Source organism: Triticum aestivum, chromosome 6A, assembly GCF_018294505.1.
Source record: "Triticum aestivum cultivar Chinese Spring chromosome 6A, IWGSC CS RefSeq v2.1, whole genome shotgun sequence".
Taxonomy (NCBI): domain Eukaryota; kingdom Viridiplantae; phylum Streptophyta; class Magnoliopsida; order Poales; family Poaceae; genus Triticum; species Triticum aestivum.
Genome location: NC_057809.1, coordinates 27,264,859 through 27,282,643, shown reverse-complemented (window position 1 = coordinate 27,282,643; position 17,785 = coordinate 27,264,859). Strand labels below are relative to the sequence as shown.

The following is a 17,785-nucleotide window of genomic DNA, read 5'->3' as shown; positions in this document are numbered from 1 at the left end:
TAGCGTGAATAATAAACATTTATCATGATATAAGGAAATAAATAATAACTTTATTATTGCCTCTAGGGCATATTTCCTTCAGGAGGTGACTACCGGCCGACCACCATGCATCAGAGAAAATGGAATCAATAGGGGGGGGGGCTGCACTAAACTTGACCAAGCACATCAAACTCCTGAAAAATAACATTTTATTAGGAATTCATCAGAAGTAGCATAAACCTGTGGTTATGAAATATAGACCACTATTGAGACTGGACACCTTAAACATTACTAATTCATGAAATGGACTATTAAACATGGGGTCTGTAATCTACAAAATAGTGCTTATTCACATAAAACATTGAAAGCATGACAGACTATCTAGCAAGGATTGAAGAGTTAGCAGCTTATAAGAACATTTTTTCCGAAGTTTTGATGGTCCATTGACATCTACCAGCAAATACTAATTGCACAGAATAGTAGTTGGTGCATGAATCAGAACCAGTGGAGATCCCACTTGTGTTCGTGAATGAATTGCATTGCATACGGACAGCTGCAATAGCATCGGGGCATCAACGAACAGAAGGGCCAAGATCAAAGAGAGACTGGAGCGCTACCAAGGTCAAAATCATATATGTGCACGCACAGCGGTGAAGAGGACGGCAGCAACAGCAAGCCTACAAAGCCCTCGAGTTGGAGCGGCGCGAATCCTGAAGGTGTGGCCGGAGGAAAAGACGCGGGCGGGGGACGCGCCGAGCGGCGCAAGCCTCCGAAGTGCGTACCAAAGCCGGAATTGCCGGAGTTGGAGGCGACCGAAGCCCTTGCCACCGAGGAGCGGCGAATCCAGCCCGATGGGTGGACGCAGTGGCGCGAGGCGAGCACATGAGGAGTGTCTGTGCGCCCCCGGAATCGGCCGGCCTAGATCCAGATGGCGACGACGGAGAGAGAGAGTTGGGTTAGTGCGAGGGCCGGATCTGGCCGCCGGCCGAGCTCTCTCTCTCTCTCTTTCTCGTCCTTGGGTGCGGGTGCGGGGAGAGGGCGACGGTGGTTGGGTGGCACCCGCGGAGGAGTGGAGTGGAGTGGAGGACGGCCGGGGTTGGGGAGAGGATGAAGGTGGCGGCGGCGGCGGCAGGAGGCAGGGCCAGTCGACGAACACCCATGCAGCGGCAGCGGCGACAGCGACGTGAGGAACCCTAGCGCACGCGACGGGATAGGGACAGGAGCGACTCGTCGCAGCGTTTTTCTTTTGGACGGGAGATCAGGAGGAGAAAAAACCGACTGAAAAAAAAATCAGACGAAAGTGGTGGGACTAAAATTAATCCAGAACAAAGACTACCAGCTGAGACATTAGGAGTAGAGATTTGGTTCCCTATTTTACCCATAATATATTTTCTTCCTTATGTGACACCCAATTTAAAATTTGTTCCCTATTTGACACTTCCATATATTTTGACCACTAACGGTGTTAAGTGCAACATGAAAAGACTATTCCACCCCTGATGTTATACATGGCTAAAAAAGATGATTCGTTTCTTCAGCATGACAGGCTCATAACTGCCTCGCATACAGACAAATACTATTTGTACTGCAGATATGAACATGGTATGCATGCATGCATAAGGGACTTTAGTTTCATGCAAAAATAAATAAATAAATAAGGGACTTTTAGCAGCACCACCGTACCGTTCTTGCTGCATGTACTAACGTACGTACGTACCGTCAGCCTCTCGCGAGTGCACGAGGTGGTGCATGCTACACTCCTAGCTAGCTAGCTCCTTGACATAAGCAAATGCAAATACATATACACCAACGACGGCCTGTTGGAGTTAATCACAATTAACTTGAATTAGTTTGAGTTACTATAGCACACGTACTATACACACGGAAACACACTAGTGAATATACATGCATGCATACCAAACCGCGGAGGGTTCTTCCCCTTTTCCTTCTTTAATATAAGATACGCACACTCATACGTATTTGAGAAAAAAATAATACATGCATGCATGCGTGCAAGCACAAAACTTGCAGCACAACACGTACATTCGTCCGCTGGCGAGCTCTACCGATAAGGCATCAAGCTGCTCTCTATTATCTTTCTTTGGCCTCTAATAAACCAGTTCAGTGAAACAAATGAAAAATCATTTTTTTCAACCTTGTATATGGTATCAAGGGTAGAATGGTCTTTTCATGCTGCACCTAACACTGTTTGTGGCCAAACTAGACAGAAGTGTCACATAGGGAACAAATTCTACATTTAGGGTCAAATAGGGAAGAAAAACTTTTTAGGGCCAAATAGGGATGCAAACTTTAAGAAAGGGCCAAATAAGGAATTCTCTCCAGGGTATATCCCGGTCGATACTCGATGCGCTAACCACCCCGCTGCCATCACCTTCAGTGCTAAATTGAAGCTTCTTCTCTCTTTTCTTCTCATGCCCTTTCTTTTTTCTATTTTTCTTTTTCCTTTTCCTTTTTCCTTTTTTCTTCTCTCTTCTCTTTCCTTTTTCTCATTCGAGAAACTTACTTTCTTTATGATTTTTTCTGCAAAATTCATGAACGTTCTTTTCAATTTTTGAGGAACTTTTCAAATTCAATAAACTACTTCTCAAATTCAACGAACTTTTTTCAAATGTTGATGATTTTTTTTTCCAATTTCGATGAACTTCTTTCAAATTTAATGAACTTATTTTCAAAATCGGTGAACTAATTTCAAACTCGATGAACTTTTTTCAAATTTTGATGAACTTTTTTGAAATTCCATGAAGTTTTATTAAAATTCCATGAACTTTTTTCAACTCGATGAACATTTTCATATTTGATGAACTTTCAAATGCTATGAACTTTTTTTCCAATTTCGTTAACATTTTTCAAATTGAAGGAACTTTTTTGCAATATCGGTGAAGTATTTTCAAACTTGATGATCTTTAACTTTTTTCAAATTCCATGAATTTTTATTGAAATTCGATGAACTCCTTTCAAATTTGATGAATTTTTTTTCTGTTTCAATTTCCATGAACTTTTTTTCGGTTTCATTTCTATTTTTCTTTTATTTTCTCCTTTTTCCTTTTTCATGTTGATATTTGTCTTTTTTTAGAATTCATTTTTTTTCAGATTCTAAAATATGTTCAACTTTGTAAATATGTTGATAAATTCAAGCAATGTACAAGAATTTCAGAAAATGTTCTGGTTTTTGAAAATTTCTTCACAAATTTAGAAAATGTTCATATTTCAAAAATACTTCTGGAATTGTAAAATATGTCCGCGGTTGCAAAATTTGGTCTGAAACTTAAAAAATGTTTGCGTTTGAAAAAGTGTTCAGGAATTTCAGAAAATGTTCGTGGTTTCAATTTTTTTGTTAGATATTTCATGAAGTTCCATTTTAAAATTTTTGCTCACAAATTCGAAAAATGTTCGCGGTTTCATATTTTCATCAAATGTTCTATTTTCTAATATTTGTTCAAAAATTCAAAAAAAATCGCATTTTAAAAATTTGTTTGGAATTTCGTAATTTGTTCACAACTTCAAAAGATAGTTCACGTTTTTCAAAAACATTTTCTTCTATTTCAGTTTTTTTGTTCGCATATTCGAAAAAATGTTCCTGTCTACGATTTCTTTTCCAGATATTCAAAAAATGGCCGCAGTTTTTCAAAATATACACTTTCAGAAAAAAAAATGTGCACTTTTTTTATGATGTTCACTAGAGTAACTAATTCCGGTTCGGTACAGTAGACAAATTCGGTTGGACGGTTGTGCTAGGTTATTTCAAATGCGCGCTGTTATGCGACCAGCAATGCTAGTTAGCTTTTTTTTTAGTCTAAACACACTTTATTATTCAAATAAGTTCATAGGGATACAAAGAATGTCTGGTGGGTTTATAAGCCACAAATGGCGCCCAAGATCCAGACCGAAAGCGTGCTTAGCGAGACTATGCGCCTCAATATTGGTGGATCTACCTTCGAAGATGAAGGTACATTGATGAAAGTCTCTTGATGTTTCACTAATCTCTTTGACGATGCTAGCATACGTCCCTCCCGTACCATTCTTGATGTCGTCTGCTACTCCCTGGCAGTCAGTAGCCACAATGAAATCGGACAGGGCCAAGTCTGAAGCTAGTGCTAGCGCCTCCCGGCAAGCCAGTGCTTCGAGAGTTGCGGGCTCCGTGACCCCCTGTATTTTGATTGCTGATGCACCCAAAAACTGGCCATAGGAGTCTCTGCAGATTGCGCTGAACGAGCCATGCAGGTTGTCTCTCGAGACCGCTCCATCAACTCTTATCTTCGCGAACCCCGGCGGTGGAGAGATCCACCTCTGCCTTGGTTGTACAACATGGGGAGCTGAATGCGGAGCACTCTTCTTCGGTTTGCAGTCCTCCAACTCTCTGATGTATCTCATGATGAAGTTATGCATGCTCAGAGGACTTTGGAAGATGTTTTCATGGAGTGCCTGCCGACGAGCATACCAGAGAGCCCACATGGTAACCGCTACTTGGGTGAATTCAACAGAAGACAGTGTGTCCAAAAGGGAGAACAGCCAACGTCTTGCATCCGGCTCATGGGTGTTGTTTATAGCTTCAACCAGGTCATGATCTTGCAACGCCCATACACATCGAGCAACTGTGCAATGGAGCAAAGAGTGTTGCCATGAGTCTTCAGAGCCGCACAAACCACATCTCGTAGTGGTTGACATGTTCCGATGGTGAAGGATATCAGCTGTGGGGACCGATTGTTGTGCTAGCCGCCATAGGAAGATTTTAACTTTTGATGGTACATCCACTTTCCACAGTCTCTCCCAGGACTTGGTTTCTCTGGCAGTATCTGACGAGTGGCCTCTCCCCTCAAGCCAGGCTTCTCTCCCCATCTTTGTTTCAACAAGCATACGGTAAGCCGTACGGACTGTGAATGCGCCGTTCTTCTCATGTACCCATGACCAAAAATCCTTTATATGCCTCGTACACAAAGGTATCGACATAATTGCTTGTGCATCGGTGGGCAAGAAGATCTGCGAAACTGCAGCTTGGTCCCATTCTGCGCTAGGCAGGATAAGATCACTAACCCATTGAGGTGGATTAGCAGTCAGACTAGCAATAGGTCGCATATTTGCTGGTCTCAGGATCCAGTTCTGATCCCATATGTGTGTCGTGAGTCCATCACCAATGCGTTTTATGATGCCCTGCTTAAGAACATCGTGACCCTCGATTATAGCCCGCCAAATTTGAGAAGGAGCCGACCCAATCTCTGCATTCAAGATATCAACTCCTGGGTGGTATTTGGCCCTCAGAACTCGTGCGCTAAGTGAGTCTGGGTCCGTTAAGATTCTCCATGCTTGTCTTGCCAGGAGAGCTAGGTTAAAAAGCTCGATATCCCGAAATACAAGACCTCCAGAATATTTTGGTCTGGTCATTGTGCTCCATGAGACCCAATTTGGCTTCCTTTTCCCTTCTTTGCACCCCCACCAAAACTTTCTGATCAGAGAGTTAATATGCTCACAGAGACCACGCGGCAGTTTAAAACACGACATGGAGTAAACTGGGACGGCCTGAGCCACTGATTTTATCAAAACCTCTTTGCCACCTGCAGATAAGAGTTTTTCCATCCATCCCTTAACCTTATTCCAGACTCTATCCTTTAAGAACTTGAAAGCTCCATTCTTGCAACTACCCACATCTGTCGGCATTCCCAGATATCTATCTGAAAGTGACTCGTTTGTAATATTAAGTGCGTTCTTTACCTCGGTTTTGAGAAGGGAGGGGCAGCTCTTGCTGAAGAACACCGAGGATTTTGATAGATTGATCCTTTGTCCAGAGGCATTACAATAATTTTCCAACAAGGAAGACAACTGGTTTGCTCCATAAGAACTGGCTTTGACAAACAGCAGGCTATCATCTACAAAAAGCAAGTGGCTCACCGGTGGCGCCGACGGAGCAACTCGGATTCCATTGAGACTCGATGATTCATCTTGGGTTTTTAAAAAGCACGAAAGGCCCTCCGCTGCCAGCAAAAACAGATATGGAGAATCTGGGTCTCCCTGTCGGATTTGCAAGCTGTTTGTTGCCGGTTTTATTCCTTCCATTGCGCCTGTCTCTTTTTTTTGTTTTCTTTTCCTTGGAGCGGTACAGCTCTATGGGCCGGCCCCGTCAGGCTGCCTCCCTGTGTGTCGGGACAACAATTTGACGCAAAGAGCGTCGAGGTCTCCCAGACTCACGCTACTGTACTCGTTCGCTGCTGGTCGCTAGGTTGGGCCGGCCCAGTCGGATATCCGCCTGTGCGTCCCGAAAACTGCTTCCTATTGGGTCGTTCCACTGGAGCGCTCGCTGTAGGCCCAGTGATCAAACAAGAACAGATCTTGGGCCGGCCATCGCAAACAAGGTGGGAAAGAAAGTATACATACATACATACATACATACATACATACAGACATACAGAGAAAAGAACTTTCTTTGCCTTCTCTGTTTCGGTGGAGTGGATAACCCCGCCCGACCGCTCCGGCGCCGGCTCGAATTTGAGTTCGAAGCGGAACCAAAAACAAAGATTTATAATGAGAGGAGAGCAGGAGAAAAGTTGAGATCTGAAGGAGGTGTCGAGATCTGAAGTGGTTTCTCGGCCAGATCCCTCATCCATGGGGCTGTTTGCGCTCAACAGGCTCATGTCTCTGCAGCGCGACCGGCAGCGGCGTCGGCATCAAATTCGAGCCCGTTGTAAGGCCCCGCCCCCCTCTCTGTTACGTTTGGCTGGGTCCATGTTTTGTTCTCCAATCGGGCTCTTTGAAAGTTGTAATTTTTTTGCTCGAGGAAGCAACGGGGAGTTTCAACTAGGGGAAACAGTCAAGAGATTGGGTGCCTTTTCTGCTTTCTTCTATCCATGTCAAGAGATTGGCTACCATGACCATACTCCTTTTGTTTCCCCTGTCTCAGGTCGGCTTATGGCCTCAATGACGACGGGTAAAAGGAAGGGATCGCCCTGTCAACAAGATGACGACTCTGAATCTGGCAAAATTAAGAGAATGGCAATCCCAGAGCTCCCAGAGGTACATTTTTTCAAGCATAATGTCACCGGGACTGCTCTAAAAGGACTAATTCTCGGGACTATGCTAGACTAGCTGCATAATATTACGATTTGAAAACAGAGGTCACATATTAATGTAGTAACAGAGAGAAGTTATTTTTGGTCACATCCTACTACGTATAACACAAAAAAGATGATTTTTTTTACTCAACCAATGAGAAACTCGACAATTTGTTATAGCTGTAGCTGGTCTCTCTGCAAAGCAAAGCATGGTAACGTGTCCCAACACAGCTTTCCAGAATTTTGTGCGCAATTTAGGTGCTTTGGTAGTATGTCTTGTAAAAGTGAACAGAAAGCTTTGATTAGCACTATGAAGCTAGTGTTGCGCTGTAACAAAGTTCATGCGATAATTGATTGGGATATATTCATCACAGAAATTTGAAAAATGATTAATCTTTCCACCTGCTGCAGAACCTTTTCCAAAATATTTGATTCTGCTATTGTGGTACCCAAATCTACAAAAAATATCAAAACTTTCACAATTGCACTATAGATGCTGTAGCCTGTAGGGTTGATTTTTAGCTTTTGTGCAATTTGTGCTACCTAAAGCTATTTATGAATTGAACTCTGCATTTTCTGCCTTTTTTTTCTTTATCTTCATGGTCTTCTTGAACATCTCTTCATCTTAGTTGCCCAGGTTCATGTTTTTCATGCAATGTCAGTGTCATTTCATAGACTTCCATTTGTTTAACTTTTCAGTTTTGATATGCTATTTGTACCCTATGCTGAAATTACATATTCATTTCTGTTTCGTCACTGTTTTTAACCCATTTATAAACATATTATTGCACAATAACATACTCCAAATTGCACAGAAACATCATTGTTGGCTGGCAACTGATGCAAGCAGAAGTATATTTCATGAAGTAGTTAATTGGTTTGAGCTGTTAGCAACTGTCTCCCCCTCGTCCTCCACCTCCAAAAAGCCAGTAATAATGTTAGAAAAAAAATTCTCTATGCATTGCTGAGTTTAACCTAGCACAGTTGCGTTCCTTTGCACTATCTACCTATGTAAATCAGTGCACCCTGTGAAGGGCTACCTGGGTACAATGTTATTCGTGTGGTTTTACTGTTTTTCTTTCTCCAATTGTACCATTGACCTTGCACTTCCAATATTGATCTTTTACCCAATTCTTGTGTGTGCAGGACATATTGCTTCATATACACTCCTTAATGCCAATGCGTGAAGCTGCTCGTGCTGCTTGCCTATCTCAAGCCTTTTTACATTCCTGGAGATGTCATTCCAATCTCATATTTAATAAGTATACAATTGGCTTGAAGAGTGCGAGTGGCGAGAAGTTCCACCACAAGGTTGACTGCATTCTCAGGAAACACAAAGGCAGCTTGAAAACATTCAAGCTTGAGTACAATGAAATGAATGGGCTCGATGACTTCAGTTATTTTGACCGTTGGCTTCAGATTGCTCTTAAGCCTGGGCTTGAAGAACTCACCTTCGTGTTGTCTGAAACTGAAACAATGAGAAAATACAACTTCCCGTGCGCTCTTTTATCTGACAGGGTTGGAAACTCACTTAGGCACCTTTCACTTCGTTTTTGTGACCTCCATCCCACAGTTGAACTTGGCCCCTTGAGAAGCCTGACAAGGCTGTGCCTGTGCTATGTGAGCATTACGTGGAATGAGTTAGAGTGCCTTCTTTCCAACTCTCCTGCTTTGGAGCTATTAGATCTTACTAGGTGCACTGAGATTAGGTGTCTGAAGTTATCTTGTGCCCTGCAGCGCCTCATTGTGCTTAGTGTTTTAGAATGCAGGAGATTGACAGTGATAGAGAGCAAAGCACCAAATCTCTCTAGTCTTTACCTTAGAGGAAGCAGCTTAGACTTCTCACTTGTGGAAACATTGCAATTGAAGGAATTATACTTGCAACAAGACAACCTTATCCGTGATGCCTGTGCCAAGCTGCCACCCATGCTGCCAAATATTGAAACTCTTGCCATAGAATCACCGAGGGAGGTATATATTCTCTGCAATATGCAGGTTACATTAGTCATCCCTGGTATAGTGTATCTGATACATGTCATTTTTTGTTTGCAGGTGGTCGATGCACCAATGCTGCCTACCAAATTCCTCTACCTTAAGCACCTCAACATTAATTTGAGAACAGGAACAACCGAGTACCGGCCATATGACTATTTTTCTCTGGTTTCTTTCCTGGATGCTTCTCCTTCCTTGGAGACTTTGGAATTAGATGTAAGGCGCTGGCGCTGTTTATTCATTTCATCCTGCAAAGCATCTGGGTCCGTTTAACTCAAATCATTATTATCCTTTCTATCTATTGTCAGGTGACTCAGTTGCGTATGTTGCACAAGTCAATTTTTGCTGATTCTCAACTGAGGCACATGCCTGAACACCGCCATAGCTGCCTCAAGAGCGTGAAGATCAGTGGTTTCAGCTCTGCGAAGTGCTTGATTGAACTGACATGTTATATTCTCAAGAACGCGGTGTCACTTGAGTGTCTTACATTGGACACCATTTATGGGCATAGGTGTTATGATGACGGCAAGTACGATTGGTGTATGCCCATGGGGGTTGGTATTCTCATGGAAACCCCCAGGGCACTCTCGGCTATCAGAACATACATTGAGAATAAAGTTCCATCTACAGTTAAGTTAACTGTTATGGAGCCTTGCAGCCAATGCCAGGCTAAAGCATTACGGCGGGCATTATCACAGTCGTGCAATGCGGTTTCCATTTAATTTTAGCTAACTGCTCCCCTGTTCAGAGCCATTTAGGCTGTGGCCCAATGTAACAGAATGTAAACTTATTATAGGACCATTTTTTTTTCCTGAAGCATCAGACCTTTTCAATGTCTAGTTTTTGTAGTGTTTTCTTTGTAGGGATTAGTTGACAGTTTATTTTTGTTTGGGCCAGTGTTGAAATATTCAGTCGCAAGATGTGGTGTTGTGTTTTCTTTCTCAGGGTATTGTTACTGGCAGCAGCAACAGCTTGGCGCCCCGGTTTTGTTTATCACGCTCACAATACTGAGTCTGACCGTGCGGCTCATAGAGGCCGTGAGCTAGAGATAGGAAGGGCAAGTAAGGGAAATGACCTTGTTCTGTTAAGAGTGAAAGTGTATCAATTCATTTTGCTTCTACCGGCTAGCAAATTTGCTCCACATCAACTGTTTTTTTTTTTCAATTTGGTGAGATTTGTATCCAACATGACACTTTATTTTGCATCGTCCAAGCACAATGGAGATGCCTGTCTTCCAACATTACAATTTCATCCTTCGGTCAAACATTTTTTTACAATTGTTATGGACTCTTTACGAAAAATATTTAAATTGAACTTGTCTTCCAAATAAATTGGTATATGCATCCGAATAAATATGAGTTTGCATCCAAAGAAATGAGCATTTGCTTCCATAGAAAGAATATGGAATCTGAATGCATGGAAATCAGGATTTGCATTCGTACAACAGAAAGGACGCCCTGCTTCCACAGATATATATTTTGCTTCCAAATCATTATGTTACGAATCTGAATCCATAGAAATCAGGATTTGCATCCGTACAACAAAAATGATGCCCACCCCCTGAATTTCAGCCGGGGGTGGGGCCCAACCTCCCCAGTCTCTCCAATCCTATTAGCCTATGATTAATTAAGTCGGTAAACTTCGTAAACTAATCCCCGTGGCTCATTATGCCGGGGGTGGTACCATAGTGAACGGAAATGTTCGCTAACAAAAGGTTTGATTTGGCTACGTCGCCTGCGACTGTCTCAAACTTTCTCTTTTTGTTTATGCAGGTCCCACTACCTCGTGTCGTGTCTAATTAGAGGAAGACATCCTTTTATATGGTTTCTGCATTCACATGACAACCATTAGGATATACATATGTCCGTGCGTTGCAACGGGAAAATTTGATGTTTTGTGCAAGCATAATGTCGCATAGCATCGGATTCGCTACGAAGAACATGTTGCAACGCAACATCCTTCTACAAGATGAACATAAAAAACATGATGCAATTTAGCCGCGTTCATATTTTCTTTTTCAGGCATAATCTGCCATTAATTCCATTTAAGTATAATCCTTCAATTAATTACCATGAAGTCCTCACCCGTTTTAGTCTGAAATCAAATCCTTCATTTTCTAATTTAGTAGCCCCACCACGTTGAAGCCTACGGATCCTTCCTTTAATTATCCTACCTTTTTACTTCAAATCCTTCCTTTATTTAGCCTCATATATCCAAATATTCTATTTATTAAGCCTATAATCTTTCTTTTAATTATTCCACCGGTTTACCCATAGTTCTTTCTTTAATTAGTCACATCCTATTTAAGCCCATAATCATTTCTTTATTAGCTCATTCAATTAATTAGCTCACCCTAAACATGTCTGTTGGTTGTTTCCTAGGGCCGCTCATATATTTACTGGTGGGAATCATTGTAAAAGAGCAAGGTGGATTTAGGAAACATGAAAGATGCATAGCTCATTGATTGTTACATTGAAGAGCCAGACAGTAGGTCCTCTGTTCAATTCCCACAATGTTGATTTATTTTGACCCAATTATTTTTCGCGGTCTCTGTGAAAGCCCATGGAAGGCCCATCAATGTACAAGCACTTGGCCCAGATGGCTTATCTTGTGTAGAGCGAACCGTACGAAAAACATTAGCGTGCGCTCAAACCAAACGAAACCAACACTGTCTAAAAAACACCAAACGAAATCAACGAAAAGGACTAAACCAAACCAAGAATACATATTTCCTTTAATAGTAGGTATAGATTTTTTGCGTGGAAGCCATTGGGATTGAAATCATATTAGCAGTACTTTGTACTCATCCATATGATTCACTATCAAGATTGCATTAGCAGTTCCCCCACAAGAAAAAGAGATTGCATTGACATTTATTCCCTCTGTCCCAAATTAGTTGTCTACACTCGCATCTAAACAAATCTAAAACAACTTCTTTTTGAAAGATCTTGCCAGTGCTGGCTTTGCATTATCATATGTACACTAGTAGAAAACAGGGCTTTGGTCCAGGCTAGAAAAGGGCATTAATCCCGGTTCTCCTACAAACCGGGACCAATGAGTGGATCAGTCCTGGTTCGCGAGGCCAGGGCGCCGGCCGAGCCTCGAGGGCCATTTGTCCCGGTTCGTCTGACCCCTTTGGTCCCAGTTCCAGACACAAACCGGGACCAATGGGCCTCGCTCCTAGCGCAGCACCGTTAGTCCCGGTTGGTGGCTGGAACCGAGAATAAATGTTAGTCTTCTGTCCCGGTTCTAGCCACCAACCGGGACTAAAGATATGCCTATATACCCTCGCCCCTGCCTGCTCACTCCTCTGTTTTTTGGCCGTATGGGAGGTGTGTGCATGCGCTGCTCTGTCTTCCTTCTATGCATGCACATGAGGTGTTCGATGAAATGGCCGAGCCACACTTAAACTTTCTCCTCTCCAAGCTCGACCCGCAAGCTCCATTTTCCCCAAGATTTGTCTGGGTTTGGCGGTCCGTCCCGTCCCGTCCCCGTCCTCACCGCTGTCGATCGCCCATGCCGATCTCGTCGCCGGCACCACCGTGGTGAGCCTCTTATTATTATCCTCTTTTTAAAAGAAAAAAATTCTTACTTGTATGATTTAGATAGATACTTGTATGATTTTCTTACTTTTATTATTGTTTGTTATTATATAGTGCCATGGTTTTGGTATCCGCCCCCGTCAGCCCTCGTCTTGTCTATGATTCGGATGTGGTATATTATTTTTTATTATGATTTGTTTCATCTAGTGTTTATGACAATTATGCCGACCAACGTGACATAGATGTTTTTATCTAGGAGGTATGTGAACCGGAAATTCCAACCGACCCTCTTGTCGAGAGGTTAAATTTAGTTGAAAAAGAAAACAATTACTTGAAGAAAAAAATGAAAAAAAATTGAGGAGGAGAAGATGGAATTGGAGTTGCATGTTGCGGATGTCGTCGATGATCACAAGATATGCAATGCGCTTGAAGATTAGAAAGATTAGAAAATATGCCATTCATAATGAGGCTTGGTATCATTATGCTGTTGGATCAATTGTTACCTTAGTTGTGATTATGATCGCATTTATTGTTACATTTAAATGTTTTCATAGTTTCAATGTATGTTTTAATTAGATGCTCTAGAGAGCTATATGTTGTTCTATGAGAACTATGTATGAACTTTATGTGTTTCTTTTTTCAGTAATAACATTTGATCACTACTGTATTTTGGTTTTAATGTGATGATGAACTTGTATTAATTTGGTCACTTCTCTATTTATGATGTTTTGTAATGGTTTTTGATACACTTAATTATATAATGCACGCAGATGAACCGGCAATGGATGTACAGTGACCGATGCACCTCCGAGTACATTGAGGGCCTGCATAAATTTCTTAAAGTGGCTGAGGCAAACAAGCAGAATGGTTTTATGTCTTGTCCATGCCTGTCTGTGAGAATACGAAGGATTACTCTAACTTGAAAACGCTTCACATCCACCTGCTTGAGTACGGTTTCATGCCACACTATAATGTTTGGACCAAGCATGGAGAAAGAGGGGTTATTATGAAAGACAACGAAGAAGAAGAGGATGATGACAACTATCCCCTGAATGCGGTGATACTGCAACGAGGGAAGCTGAAGATCAAGTGGAACAAGATGATGTGTCGGATGACGATCTTCACCGGGTCATTGTTGATGCAAAGAGACAATGACAAGGTGAAAGGGAGAAGTTGAAGTTCGATCGCATGTTAGAGGATCACAAAAAAGGGTTGTACTCAAATTGCAAAGATGACAACACAAATCTTGGTACCACACTGGAATTGCTGCAGTGGAAGGCAGATAATGATGTATCTGACAACGAATTTGGGAAGCTACTGAAAATAATGAAGAAGAAGCTTCCAAAGGATAACGAATTGCCCGACTATACGTACGAAGCAAAGAAGTTTCTATGCCCTCTAGGATTGGATGTGCAGAAGATACATGCATGCCCTAATGACTGTATCCCCCACTACAAAAAAATACACTTCCGTGATGATACGTGTTTGTCACAGTAGGTCACGTTTTCTGTCATACATGTACATCCATGACGATTTTATGATAGAGTCAAGATAGTCATACCTGTGCTATCGTAGAAGTGTTTCATGACATTACCAAAATTATCATCATGGAAGTGTCCACTTCCATGATGATAAATCGCGCATCATAGAATTGCTTTCGTCAAGGGTAATCGACACATGATATCCACCAGATTTTCCACAAGTAAAATTCTCAATGGCCAAAGGAACCACGTGTCGGCTCACAGTTGGGACAGATGTTATCCACTCATTGGACCGAAGGTGCTTATGATATGTCGACACGTGGCACAGGCCAACAGAGGCCCATTCCTGTGAAAAGGTCGACACGTTTGACTTGGTCAAAAGGTAGCGGGTCGGCTCGCATATAGCCCATTCAAAACCCGCTAACTCACGGCCCGTTACGGCCTATCCGAATTAGGCCCAGTAGCGTCATCTGGGCCGTCCAATATGATTCCAGCCCGTTGTAACTTCTGGCCCATGTATGGCCCATGACGTCTTCCGGCCCATATGAGGCCCTTTGTAACTCTTGGCCCATTAACGACCCATGGTGAAACTGGCCCGTAATGAATAGTGTATCGCTTTATACCCATTAATGACCCGTTATTTTATTGGGCCGTTTCCAGCCCGTGTTATCTTTCGGCCTTCTCAGGGCCCATTTATTCTTGGGCTCTTTTCCAGCATTCGGTTACTTATGGCCCGTTACTAGCCTTTTCTGCTTGTGGGTCAAATTCAGCCTGTGGTTACAGTCGGCCCGTTTGTGGCCCGTTAATCCACTGGGCCGTTTTCATAGCGTCATCAAATACGGTCGATTAACGACGGCCCGCTATGGTCGGTCCATGAACGGACGATTCCAACTCTAGCCCATTTACGACCCATAATGCGGTCCGTTATTGGCCCGTGTTTGGCCAATCGATCATACGTCCCGTAGAAGGCCCATGGTCACTACAGTAAATATGTAGCCCATGGTTATTGTGGCCTAGTTAAAAAATAGGTTATTGTGGCCACTAGCAAACCGCGAAAAAAGAACTGCATTGACTACAAGCAAACAAATAAACAAGATAACAGGGAAATAAATAAGCAAACAACTTATGCTAGGCTATCATGGCTATTACACATATTACATCCACTAGGCATCAAAGTTCGCCACCAGTGCAAATATAGGGAACGAAACAGCATATCACATACACTGGTTGTCAAAGTTGGCGAGCAGTGCAAATAAACGCCACAGCAAAACAAGTCAAAAACTAGGTCACAAAGAGGCGACATGGGCGTCTGGGCGTGCTAGACAGCCAGTGTAGCCATGCATGAGTGTAGGAGATGTGTCAACCATGATTGGGACAGGCTCTGTTAGGCTGGTGTACCACGGGCCATGTAAAACATTAAGAAAGAATTCATGACCCAGGCTTGGAGAACTTGTATACCGTTGAAATCACTAGCTAACGGGTAACCTTCGTAAAGGACTTTCACCTTTTCAAAGTGGTGACAATTGCCACACTGCTCATGTGTTGTCGCAACATAGGGTTTTATGCTTTTTATGTTCATCCATTTTTCAAAACATTTTATCTCTTGAACCATGCTTTCAAATCATGTGTCATTTTTACCATTGTATTTCTTGCGTTGAGATCTTTCAAACAAGATCCCACGTCAATTGGTTTGAATGACTTTTTTTTCAAAAAAAACAAGAACTAAAGAAAAAAAGCAAAAAAAAAGAAAAAACTGAAACAGAAAAACAAAACCGAGACATATATGTGCTTTTCACTTTTTTGAAAACACGCATGTGCTTTTTCACTTTTTGAAAGCATGTCTGTGTTTTTTTTTTCACTTTTAGAAGCACATGTGTGCTTTTCACTTTCAAGAAGCACAATTGTGCTTCACGTGAAGTGTAATTGTGCTCCTTGCGAAAGCACATCTATGCTTTTTACGTTTCAATAAGCACAACTATGGAAAACATAAATGCGCTTCATGCCGAAACAAAATGTGATTTTCACTTCCCGAAAAGCATAATTATGCTTTTTTTCATATGGTGTGCTTCATGCAAGAAAAATGATATTAATTTTAAAAATAGAAAAAAGAAAAATCTAAAAACCAAAAATAAAAATGCAAAAAACACGTCTAAAAATAGAATAAAATTGGGTTCCCGTGGGATGCACTAGTACGCAACACGTGGTGGCGCTGGTTCGCACCATGTGTCCCGCTGGGGGCTCCCCGTACTATCTGCTAGGTATCCCTCGCAAAGGGTACCCAGCAACTAGTCGCTCCCTTATATCGCTTGTCACGTGTGAGGAGGAGGAGTACAACAAGGGAGCTCAGATGCTCTCTTTATCTGGGCCGCTGTTGGGCGTGTTTGGATATGTGCCATAAAGAATTCTGGCGCAATACGGGCTACCAGTAAAGAGGTAAATATGTGGCGTACGTATGGGCATGTGGGCTAGGAAAACGGCCGACGGACATGGTGAGAATCGTTATGGCCGTCCGCGTACTGTTCCTGATCCGTGGTCCAAGTCCGTTTCGTTGAAAGAGGATCGCGGAACAGGATCTGGACTTTCCGTCCCGACGGGGCAGTTTGATAAGGACGGTGGCCGGTTGGGGAGAAGAAGGCAACAACATCGGCGATGGGGTTCCATTGCAATCCATCCGAAGGTAACGCACCATTGGTACCTGATTTTCAGCTAGATTCGTCTATGCCTGCCTATGGTTCCATTTTAACTTGGATTTTGCTGCGTGCTCCTACCCCACCAGATTCCCGTTGATTGAGGAGGTGGGCGAGAGCATAATCCCCATCGATATGCCGATGAGCGAGGTCATGGCGACGGAGCAAGCTACGGTGCTGGTCAAATTTGTGGTGACCAGAGACGTGAGCACTAGTAGAAAAGGGGGCAATGGTTCAGGCCGGGTCAGCCCATTAGTCCCGGTTTAGTCCAGAACCGGGACCAATGGGGGCATTGGATCCGGTTCGTGAGCCCAGGGGGCCAGCCAGGCCACGTGGGCCATTGGTCCCGATTCATCTGGACCTTTTGGTCCCGGTTGGTGGGACGAACCGGGACCAATGGGCCTGGCTCCTGGCCCACCACCATTGGTTCCGGTTGGTGGCCTGAACCGGGACCAAAGGGGAGCCTTTGGTCCCGGTTCAGGCTGTTGGGGAATGCAGTAATTTCGAAAATTTTCCTACGCACACGCAAGATCATGGTGATGCACAGCAACGAGAGGGGAGAGTGTTGTCTACGTACCAACGCAGACCGACTGCGGAAGCGATCACACAACGTAGAGGAAGTAGTCGTACGTCTTCTTCCCGATCCGACCGATCCAAGCACCGTTACTCCGGCACCTCCGAGTTCTTAGCACACGTTCAGCTCGATGACGATCCTCGGGCTCCGATCCAGCAAAGCGTCGAGGAAGAGTTCCGTCAGCACGACGGCGTGGTGACAATCTTGATGTACTACCGACGCAGGGCTTCGCCTAAGCACTGTAACGGTATGATCGAGGTGGAATTTGGTGGCAGGGGGCACCGCACACGGCTAAGGAATGATCTCAAGGATCAACTTGTGTGTCTTGGGGTGTCCCCTGCCCCCGTATATAAAGGTTGGAGGGAGGGGGGCTGGCCGGCCAGAGAGAGAGAGGCGCAGGGGGAGTCCTACTCCTACCGAGAGTAGGACTCCCCCCTCCAATCCTATTCCAACTAGGACTCTCAAGGGG

The 17,785-nt window shown here is 43.3% G+C and overlaps 1 protein-coding gene across 1 annotated transcript; it reads left to right on the top strand.

Moving 5' to 3' along the window:
• Positions 1-6,401: 6,401 nt before the first annotated feature.
• On the top strand, positions 6,402-9,968 carry LOC123131784 (FBD-associated F-box protein At5g56370). The gene is made up of 5 exons (XM_044551464.1): positions 6,402-6,673; positions 6,890-7,002; positions 8,187-9,011; positions 9,093-9,248; positions 9,341-9,968. The coding sequence occupies exons 1-5, from the start codon at positions 6,595-6,597 to the stop codon at positions 9,752-9,754; spliced, it is 1,587 nt and encodes a 528-aa protein (XP_044407399.1). The 5' UTR covers positions 6,402-6,594; the 3' UTR covers positions 9,755-9,968.
• The last annotated feature ends 7,817 nt before the right edge of the window (positions 9,969-17,785 follow it).

Excerpts from the sequence above, each read along its gene's own strand:
- LOC123131784 (XM_044551464.1), top strand. The coding sequence starts at position 6,595 with ATGGGGCTGTTTGCGCTCAACAGGCTCATGTCTCTGCAGCGCGACCGG. Across the intron at positions 9,012-9,092 it reads CCATAGAATCACCGAGGGAG|GTGGTCGATGCACCAATGCT; the intron begins GTATATATTCTC and ends TTTTGTTTGCAG. Across the intron at positions 9,249-9,340 it reads TGGAGACTTTGGAATTAGAT|GTGACTCAGTTGCGTATGTT; the intron begins GTAAGGCGCTGG and ends ATCTATTGTCAG.